Here is an 11,050-nt window from a genome sequence, read left to right on the forward strand (position 1 = left end):
CGGATGGCCTTGGATTGGCTCCGATTTCTCATAGTATCCGCTGCGGTCGGTCGTAAGGTAAAAAAGAGTATGTAACCATGGGTGTCAGTAGAGTTCAATGGATTCAAACAATGGCAGTTGCTTTGCTGCTGAATACTTTGGGGTGTGTGATATCTTTTATGATACATTCAGTGGTACAAAATTGAAGGCTGCTGGAGAAGTAGCTCGTAACTTTATTTCAAAACAAGCAGACATTTGATGTGGGTGAGGAATCTTTTTGCTCAGCTCACTGTTATTGGAAGCTTGGTTGACTCCAGAACTTCGGTTAGGTATTCTTTTACTTTCTCGTCCATTTTTTGTCTTATCAAGTCGCTCCCAGTTTGTATAATTTTGTTCATTATCAGAACGCCAAGCCAGTTGAACAGTTCTGTTGCGCCGGTGAATCTGGTCACTCGCACCTGGCCAAACTCTTGAAACTGCGGTAGAAGAGATTGGATTAATCATATGTACAGTCACGCCATAACTTAACCCCTTGGCTACTGATCACGAGTGCCAATTGTGCCATCCATTACGAAACCGGCTACGAGCCTTACTCTTGTTTCGGTTTTGGAGCTGTTTCGTGCACACTCTGGCACATGGAGGTGCTACCTCCGCCCCCTTGAGGTTACTTTGTTATTTGTTTCAAATGTTCACCAACAGGTGAAAAAACGACATAGCCTCAGCTTGGATGCCTGCTTTCGTTGGTGAAAAAGGAACAAAAATAGAATCATCATTTGAAAGTGATGAGTGCTCCACCATTTCTGATGACGAGTCGTACCACCTCTCTGGTGACTCCGGAACTTCATTTAAAATCGTCAATATGCAATAAAATTTAAGAAAGCATTCACTTGGCTTCCAGATATTGTTTGTTGCTACTCGCCTTCCTGAATGTTTGGATCAGTACCACAGAGTGAAGAACTACTGAATGAACATATCGTATGTCGAGGAATCAACAGTGAGGGCAACAAATATCTCTGAGCGGCTTCGAATTACCGAACGTCACTGTTCGGTTCGTTTGCAGCCGACCGAAGAAAAAGAAAGGGGGCGAGAGAGCAAAAGAGAAAATGCCTTTTTTTATTATTAATATTCTTATTTGTATTATTATTGTTATTAGTATTACTGTTGTTGTTAGTGGCATTGTTTTTGTTGCACAAAAAATTGGGTTCGCAAGAGCTCGCCCTGATAAAGAAGAACACCACTCTATCTTTTATCATTTTTACATTGAAACCTGAAAGCAAAGCAATAGCAGTTCCTTCTGATCGGTTACATCGATTGTACATTTCTTTGTTTTCACAATGCTGCTCCTCCACTTTCCGCTTAGCTTTCATGGACCGACCCGTGGCATATGTATAATTCATAGGACTGCTGGTAAAAAAAAAACAAAAAAAAAAAAACGCCCCTTAAAACATTAACAAAAAAAAATGCATGGTCGCATTGAGCTTTTAATTTTATGCATGACGGTACAATTTACAACACAGTTTGCGCGAAGACCGCAGCTACGCTTTTTCATACATTTTACTGGCTAAGCTGGTGGCCAGGATGAGCCCATTGTTAATTCTGCTGCGCTCTGTACTAACTTTCTGGCTGCAGTCGTCGTAGACATTTGCACTGGTCGTCAAGAGGACAACCTCGCTTAATTCCATATATTTCAGGATTATGTGCTTTTATATTTGGAAATGCTAATTAACGTCTCTACGTCATGTATTACCTAAAAGGGTAAATGTTTTTTTCGTGTAACCTTGTTTTTAGACATGATCACCAGCCTGCGCACACACTTGATACAACCAGTCAGTGGTCAATCGCGCAGCAGGGTGCAACCTAAGTGCCGTCTACTACGGTGTGTGTACCACTGCGGCATTCGCGCGTGTCATTCAGAAACGCAGTCAAAGTTCGTAAAGCAAATGTTATCGGGACAAAAGACGAACATGCGTCCCGGTACCGTAGTCTCAGGAAAGTAAAAAGCAACCAAAAATCCCAATGTCTTCGGTGTAGTTGGCTGCGCCGTAAGTGAACCGACAAATTCATGCCTTTGTTCGCCATTTTAGTAAACTTCTAAATGAAATTAAATCGTAATACTTGATAGTGCACTTTCTAGGCGATACTTTAGATAACTGCAGTGACTTTTTTTCTCGTTCTTTTTTTCTCGTTCTTTTTTTTTTGTGTGTGTGGATTGTGCGTCACATGTCACAATTTAAGGGGGGGGGGGGGGGACTGGCTAGAGATTAAACTTCTGAACTACTCAAGTGATCAGAATTAAATTTGCAGGGGAGATTTAACGTCAGATGTAGGTGTACTGTACAGACTTTCAGCTCTCTGGGACATTTTTACATTCCTGCACAGGGGGATGTGGGACTTCGGACTATCTAGTTTTTATAACTCAAACGTAAATATCTCAGGAAGAGTTATTACCTCAAAATATGAGATGCATGATCTCTCCTTTGTAAATTTTGAAAAACATAGTTTTTCCTCAATGAGGAGTTCAACTTAAAATAATTAGATAGCCCGAACCTAGTGGTTCGGGCTACCTACTGGCGCCACTAGGCCGCTGAACCTAGTGGCGCCACTGGTACGACAGCTAGCCTGGGGTCTAACGACCATCACGCAGTAGTAGTACACGAACGCACGCCGGTATGATGCTCACCCAGATCGAAACGGGCAGTGGTGAGGATTGAACACGGGATCTCTGAGTTTTAGTTAATTCGAGCGTGTTGTTATAATGAATACTTAAAAACGAAAGAATAACATTAAGGACATTTCGTCGTTGCTAATTGAAAGAGAGTGGTCGTCCGTGTACGTCTTTAATTTTAATATTTCTATTCTTTCATTTTTAAGTACTCCGAGTTTTGCAGCGCGAGTTTTCGCTTCACGTGCTCCGAGCTGCAGTGCGTGTCGCACTATTCCCGCGTGGCATCGCGGCAGCGGCGGCGTAGCCAAACTTGATCGTGAGATCGGTCTATTTGTCTCGCGAGCGCGTCCGCAAGACGCGACCATGCTGTGCTGGCTTCACCATTAACGCGATACAACCATAAAAGCGGCGCTGTAACGTCCGGTTATGCACCTGCCACGTTTGAATACAAGAATCTGTAGATGTGCAATTGCAAAACGTTAAAAAAAATTAAGAAAAAAAAAATACATGAAAAGATCGAGGGACACCTAAGCATTCCTTATGAGTTGTGAATGCGAAAGCGTGCAAGCTGCTCGTCCGCTCTCTTTTTCGTCTGCTGCATATTTTTCGTCGCCGGTCGGCGCGTGTGCTCCCCTGGTGACCTTGGACGCTCCGCGCTGATGGACACGCAGCGCCATGGGGTGAGCGGTCGTGGAAAGTGACGAGCGCAGCGGCCAATGGGAGCCCCGTCGACGCGCGCCAGGCAATGGAACCGAAGGAAGCTATCTGCCGTTTTCGCGCTTTAGACTGATGACGTCATTTCGCTCCATGAGACCAGTTAATGCTTGCACATTAAAAAGAATTATGCCGCATGCGGCATCAGCGTCATATCAAATATTCCTTTCAGCTTTATTTGTATTACTTTTTTTTTCATAGCCTCCGTGAGTATGTTCTACTTTACATGATGAAGCAGAAACTACTTGCAAAAGCATGTTCCCCTGAACGATGCTCGCACTGCACGAACGCGTGTGCTTGGCAGGGACTCTGAAAGCTCGGAGCTCGCTCTTGTAGCCTCTGTTACGCTGGCACTCATAATTGAACGGAGTACAAAAAACTAGCGAGGATGCGTAACGACGCATGTTCAAAACGCGAGCCACAAATATTCAATTTTGATCGCCTGGAGCGCTGCTCGAAACTTGAGAGCTGCGTGCCTATGGGCGCTTCATAAATGTTTCCTTCGTCGCTTTTAATTCGGCCCTCCGTATGCGCGCCAAGTAGAAGTTGTACTGCCCACGGGGCCTTCACTGAACCGTCTTATTTTGCCCCATCCACCCAGACACTTCTTGTTTGGACTAAACAAGTTCAATTACGTTGGAACCCTTGCTGCGTTCGGTCTCTGATTAACACAGAAAGGCCGATCGCAGGTGGGGTCAGCATATGAGAGAAGAGACCAACCTTGAGAAGTTCGAAGTGGCCTCTGACCTTGAAAATGTTGACGGTGAAACTCATCCTAGCCGCGACGTCATATATCTCGACGTCTACATCGCCCGACATCTCCAGTCCCCAGAAGGGGTTGTAGCTATACTTTGAGCCGACCAGTATCTTGGTGAGGCCAAGACCCCCACCCAGAGTGGCGTTCCCAGATAGGAGATGCAGTGACATGTTGATGTCTCCTCTGCGTTCCAGATCTGGCAGGTTGTACAGCTGGAAGTCGTAAACTTTTCCTTTTGGAAATGGGATTTCCACGTTTATGACCAGGGGTGTGAGGCGATCTACAATTGACTTAGTGGTCTTAAATAGTTTCAGCATGAAGTCCACCGCCTTATTAGCGACAGTCGTAATGTCAAGCTTTGCCACTTCTGCGGCAGCTACATCGTCTTGTCCTGGTGCAGGCACATCGTGTTGTCCTGTAGCTGGTACATCCTGTTGTCCTGCAACAGGTACATCCTCTTGTCCTGCTGCAGTTACATTGTCTTGTCCTGCAGCAGGTATATCGTGTTGTCCTGTAGCTGGTACATCCTGTTGTCCTGCGGCAGGTACATCCTGTTGTCCTGCTGCAGTTATATCGTCTTGTCCTGCAGCAGGTACATCGTGTTGTCCTGTGGCAGGTACATCGTCTTGTCCTGCAGCAGGTATATCGTGTTGTCCTGTAGCTGGTACATCCTGTTGTCCTACGGCAGGTACATCCTGTTGTCCTGCTGCAGTTACATCGTCTTGTCCTGCAGCAGGTACATCGTCTTGTCCTGCAGCAGGTACATCGTGTTGGCCTGCGGCAGGTACATCCTGTTGTCGTGCTGCAGTTACATTGTCTTGTCCAGTAGCAGGTACATCGTGTTGTCCTGCAACAAGTACATCGTCTTGCCCTGCTGCAGGTAAATCGTCTTTTACTTCGGCAGTTACAATGTCTTGTCCTGCGAGTTATGAACGCCGTTTTATTGCTTCAGACTGACAGGTCGTACAAAATGTGTCATATTGATTTAGCTTAACTTAATCTGTCAGTTGGTACTAGTGTTTTGCTTAGATCTGCGTATAAAAGGTCGACATAGAACTCTTCGATATTATGACATGTGCTTCGGCAGCTCGAGTTACGGTGCACACTGTGACAATGTATCTGAAGGTATTTTTTTTTCTGGGAAATGTCATAATAGTGTTTTAGATAAGCTCAAAGGTAAGGTGGCTGATCGACATTTTTCATTCACTTTATATTATTTTATGGCATTGCCTGATCTAAGGATCCATAAATATTTTCGCTCAGAAGAAAAGAAGCTCGACAGAACAAATCGTGAATTGAAAAACCGATGGTACACTAAGTGCAAGGGCATTTACACGCACCGCCAGAATACTGGTGATGTCCGGTAGTAAATAACTATAATAATATTGTCAGAAGTCCAGTAATTTTTACTGAACTTCTGATGTGTGGGTGCAAGTAAGTTACAAAATATATTACTTGTTAATTGTGTCATATGCCTTTTGATAGAAATGACCAAAACAAGGCACCTAGAGCGATTGTCTGCGAACGTTGCAGGCCTGTAATAATAATAATAACAATAATGTTTATTTTTTCGTCAAACAAATGATGGGGGAGACCGAGGAAAAAAGCTGCAACGTGCAGCTTGACAAGTTGCATGTGACAGCCTTATCTTTTTTGCCACGGCTGAACTGTTGAGGGGTAGAGGCTCCGTCAGGCACTTGTGCCTTTATCTCTGCCCCCCATGCGGAAAATATCCGCAAAACAAATAAAGAAAAAAAAAAAAAGTCCCCGGCCCCTCTTTCAAACGAACAGCAGTGGCACAAGAAAATATAAACAAGACACAATGTCCCGCAATGTAACACTCTGGTATCGTCATCATTGTCATCATCTCTTTATTTCTGTGCCCATAAACAACGATTTCATCAAAATTGAGCGAAGGAGTGGTAGTCGCAAATGTTAATGTGGAGCCAGTCCTTTCTGGTGTACCACAGGGTAGTATATTGGGCCTCTTCCTCTTTAACATATACGTGAAAAATATAGTCAATATTAATGTAAGCGCAAAATTTGTAAACTATGCTGATGACACGAGCATACTGTTTTCTGCAGATGATCCTGATCTGTTATTCGATATGGCAAATCTGGCCCTGTCTAGGTTACAAACGTGGAGTCATTACAACGCATTACAAATAAATGTAAAAAAAAAAAAACCAAAGCTATGCTTTTTCGTCCTAAAAATAAACTCGTTACCATTACCAAGGGCATAGTTTTGAATTCAACCAAAATCGAGATTGTGAATTGTTTTAAACTCTTAGGTGTCACGTTTTCTGAAAATATGTCGTGGGAAAGTCATATAAACTCTCTTATTCCAAATCTATCCCAAATTGTGGGCATGTTAAATCGTCATCGTTATATTTTACCAACAAGCGTTAAATTATTAATATAAAATTCTCTATTTTATTCTCACTTAAATTATTGCCATTTAGTTTGGGGAACAACAACTTTAACAAACCTAGAAAAGTTACATGTATTGCAAAAAAAAGCACTGCCTATAGCTGCCGTCTCGTATGATTTTCACACAGCTGGCTTATTTCAGAAATTTCGCGTCGTAAACGTGCATACATTATACGATTGTAGGGTTAGCACTAGCCTTAAAGTAGAGCAACTTAAAGACACAACTTTTTTAACAGATCTTGGACACTTATCAAAAAATGTTCATAATTACCCTACCCGAGGTGCTGAATGTTGGGGGATGGCTACACCAAGAACAAACTATTGCAAACAAATGCTTAAATACACTCTCCCTAATCTACTCAATTCGTATATGACTAAAAGTATAGATTAGGATAAATTATCCCTAAGAGAAGTAAAATCATCATTTTTCTCCAGCAGCTAGAGGTAGTTGCCTTTCTTTCTTTGTAATCTTTGTGACTAGTTTTTGCATAATTTTAACTCTGCTGTCTGTCCTGCCTCAATGTAAAAAAAGGGGGAAAAAATCTAAAATTTGTTTTAAAATGTGTGATAGCGACAATCATTGTACTTTTTTTTTTTCTTGAATCTCGTTTTTCCCGGCTCTGTTGTTGTTTTCTGTAGGCGGTCAGGGACCTGTCAAGCTGTACCTGACAGCTTTTTTTTTCCTGATCGCCACCATCTTATGGTGGAAAATAAACATTATTATTATTATTATGTGCAATTCTCCTGCAATCCAGTAGTTTTGTAGGCGTTAAATTAATAAATGTTCGTTTATTCTATGTATGATTCAGTCACATGTACATAATATACAATAAATTAAAAATTCCCGCCGGCCATCAGCTGCACGATCTTATTTCAATCCCCGTTTTATGATGCAACCGTATTGTATGCTGCATTAAAATTATTTTGTACATAATTTTGCCACTGTTTATGTGATAACTATTTTTTTTAGATATTATTCGCCTCATTACAACAGTAATTAATTATTTTGATCAACTAAAGAAAACATTGAGTCGGAATCGCTTTCCAAAAAACTGACCCGCACAGGCTCAAAAAATTTGCTCCGTGGAGGAGTTTAAATCTCCTTCAGCAATCACATTATGCAACGTGCTCCAACGGGATTGGACACCCATAGTAGAATAAGTGGTGCAATTATTTAAAAAAAGGGCTCAAAAATGTTTTTTTTTTAATTGGCGGCAGAGTTTGTTTTTGTTTTTTTAATTTTTGATGTTCACGTGTTTAAGTGCTAACTTCCCGGCTACCGTACCGCGCAAACACTATATTTACATAATTTAAATCAGTGTGGAAGGACAATATGCTATAAAAGTTTTCTCTACATGATTCAAATATCGTGAGATACAGGCCTGCAAAGTTCGCAAACCCATGTTTTGGATTTTGTTTTTAATGAAAAAGGCGCATAACACAATGAACAGTTATTATTATTCGTAGAAACCTCCCCATCCCCAAATATTAGTTCTAGATGTTGGATGACTGCTAATAATAGTAATACAGTTATTGACCACCAATTATCACTGCGGTAGTGCGCGTACATAAATGCGAGTGTTCGACATACGTTGTGTCCCGAGATTTATATATATTTTTTTTTCTTGGCAAAATTATTTATGGTTTTATTTTTAATATAAATATAGGCTATTACATAAGAATATCAAGTGAATTAAAAATGTCGTCCAGCTACCCTTTGTTTGATCTCATCTGAAATCGCCCATTAATTTAAGGTTACAACTTACAAAAAGTAGACGCCAAATTTGATAGACATTTTTACATCCTTATGTCTGCTGAACAAGGAATTTTATACAGTCACGTTTGCACTGCACGTCGAGTGTTCACCACTGTGATCTTTTGGAAGAATCCAGTGAATATTGAGCTAGCGCTTCGGCTCCAGAAGGCAATCGTACGCCGGGGGCACAGTGGTGAGGTTTCGAAACCTTAGATTCGACATCCCAACGCATATCGAATAATTTCAGTCCAAACGTTGTATATAGACCAATTATCATTCGCTAGACTCCCCCAGTAAATGGCAATCATTTGCTGTCCCCCCCCCCCCTTTTTTTTTTCTTTTTTTTTTTAAGAGTAGTGGAACGTTCACCTGACGTAACCGCTGACAAGAGCGTCACACAAACCCATAGGGTCAACGTCGTCGGACGTGGCAGCACCTTTCCCATACTTCTCTTACAGTGCGTCTTCCGGTTTCCGATACTATCTGCACTAACTGCGCGCCGTGCCCGCATGTTCTCCGAGAGTCGTCACATAGGGCGGTCAAGACTGAGTAATGTTTGGGCATTTACTCGCTGGAACGGCTCGTGTGCGCATTTAGTGTGTCCTTTTCCCCCATCGATCAAACTCCAGCGACATGAGCCAGGCCTTGCGACAAGGTATCTTCTAGCGCTGGAAGTCACGGGGCGCACCTGTGTGTTTCGTTTATGAATACCTCGCTAGTATTTCTCTATATATTTTAACACTCATGCGAGAGGTCATAAGTACAACGCATCAGCGTATACTGTATATACCTGGACAATGCTACCAGGCTTGGTGGTCACCTAATAATCCACTCTAAAAGGTTCCATCCATGGACTCCATGCAGGGCTGGTTTTACGCAAGATTGCCTGACATCCACTGGTATGCCCAGTTAATCTATCCAAAATGTCGCCGCCTTTATCCCCACGCAGTCTGAAGTACGTGTAGCAGCGGCTCCAGTCGCACATTCATGTCTTATTCATGTAACACCTTTGTCATTACCTCAAAACTTTCGGGTAACGAATTACTGCGCTTTTAACGAGTCTACATAGTTTTCGATTCAGATTAAACTGTTAAGCAGAAATTCAGCTTAACAAGTGTGGCATAAGCGAACATGACTAGTTTCTCCCCCCATTTTAGTTCAGTTTTTGACGAGCAGCGCTTTTCCAGCGTACTATCCGACAGCGTTTGAATCGTCGATGGATGGATCGAAATGACTTCGAAAATCGCACCGATTCCCTCCAGGCGAATCACTGAAATGTGTCCGAGCTCGGATATTGAATACGGCAAATAAAATAAGGTGCAGTAGCTGGAACATCCATTTATTTATGTTGGCTAATTCATGACAATACCATGCGATTTCGACAAGGAAGGATATTAATCAGACTTGTGCCTATCTCAAATACCCTACTCAAGATACTGTATTTCTAATACTTTTGGTAATAACTTGGCATCTTGCAAATACATTTGATAGAAAGCATTTGCTCTCTATCTTGATTCTCTGTATCTGGTACTCATTACCTTAAAAAAACACTGACCACCCCCCCTCCCCCACAAAAAAACAAATTTGCCAATCGATTTAACATGGTGTCAGGAGACTACCCAATTAAAATTTTGCTGCAGATTCACGTAGACTTTTAATAAAGCCAAAAAAACTCAACTGCCCGAAACACGAGCACGAAAGCTTATGGCCGGAAGTCACGTGGCTACACCCGATCGCCTTTTTTTTTTCCCTTCTGCTTTTCCAACGCTGAAGCAGACGACGACGAGCTTGCGTGAACCGTCTGTCGTCTGATTGTTTCGCATTTATATCTCTTCCGCTGAATGTCCTGCGTTTGAAGATCGATTGGCCGGTACCACCAACGACAGTTGTGAAGTAGCGGTCCCACGTCCGTCGCTACGTTGGTCCGTCGTGCGCCGCCATGGCGTCGTCCAGTCCGCGGTACGTCGCCATATTGAGAATGACGTGTACATGCACTTCCTGTGATCTGTGCAACATTTTTAATGCGTTAGCGTTAGTACCCACATGACAGGGAAAAGCTGACGGCGTCCGTCTGTGTACAGAACAGTGGAAAGGGAAGCGCGCCCCGTAGAGAAGAGAGTGGTGAAGGACAAAGGCGAGAGGGAGGCGACATCACGGGGTGGAAGCCAATGAGCACGCGGATGCTGGGGCGAGTCTGAACTGGCAGATGTGCGGAGCGCGTATGCTTTGGTTTGTGCTAGCCAAATTACAGGAAGATCCATTGGTGGATCCTTGGGGAATGCGTTAGCATGACCCATGGAAAACTCCACACACGTCCCCCTTTGGGAAACCCTAACACTGACACCGTGACGAAGCCAAAAAGAAGCAGCAAAGTATAGAGGCAGCAAAAGAAAAAGCCAAAACATAAAAGTGAAGAGGTCAGCGTTAGCATTTTCCGAAGGGGGACCTGTTTGACGTCTCCCAAGGGTCATGCTCGCATTCCCTAAGGATCCACAAATGTATCTTTTTTCGATCAACCTATTTGCAGCTTCTTGAAGGCCACAAAAAATGGGGTTCATATTTTTTTTTATTTAATATTGAATAATATTAGATAACCCACGACTTTGAATGCATTTGGTACACATAGTTTTGAACGCCACGTTACCATGAAAACGAGAGTGAGCGTCACTGAAACCTCCCAATTCTCGACCGGCTGTTGTCAGGTGGAAAAAAAAACGAATTTCGAGGCATAAATTGCATAAATACCCTG

At 42.7% G+C, this 11,050-nt stretch overlaps 1 protein-coding gene across 1 annotated transcript; it reads right to left on the reverse strand.

Moving 5' to 3' along the window:
- Window positions 1–260: 260 nt before the first annotated feature.
- LOC115324470 lies at window positions 261–8,812 on the reverse strand. The gene is made up of 3 exons (XM_040219435.1): window positions 8,665–8,812; window positions 4,079–4,836; window positions 261–455 (listed from the first exon to the last, which is right to left on the reverse strand). Exons 1-3 carry the CDS (start codon window positions 8,810–8,812, stop codon window positions 261–263), a joined length of 1,101 nt encoding a protein of 366 aa, XP_040075369.1.
- Window positions 8,813–11,050: the final 2,238 nt, after the last annotated feature.

This window comes from Ixodes scapularis, unplaced genomic scaffold (assembly GCF_016920785.2).
Source record: "Ixodes scapularis isolate PalLabHiFi unplaced genomic scaffold, ASM1692078v2 PGA_scaffold9__187_contigs__length_104089568, whole genome shotgun sequence".
Classification (NCBI taxonomy): domain Eukaryota; kingdom Metazoa; phylum Arthropoda; class Arachnida; order Ixodida; family Ixodidae; genus Ixodes; species Ixodes scapularis.

Coding starts and splice junctions, on each gene's coding strand:
- LOC115324470 (XM_040219435.1), bottom strand. CDS start 8,812: ATGCGGGCACGGCGCGCAGTTAGTGCAGATAGTATCGGAAACCGGAAG. Junction 4,837..8,664: donor AGCGGTTACGTCAGGTGAAC/GTTCCACTACTC, acceptor CTGCAGGACAAG/ACGATGTAACTGCAGCAGGA. Junction 456..4,078: donor GCCACTTCGAACTTCTCAAG/GTTGGTCTCTTC, acceptor CTTCTACCGCAG/TTTCAAGAGTTTGGCCAGGT.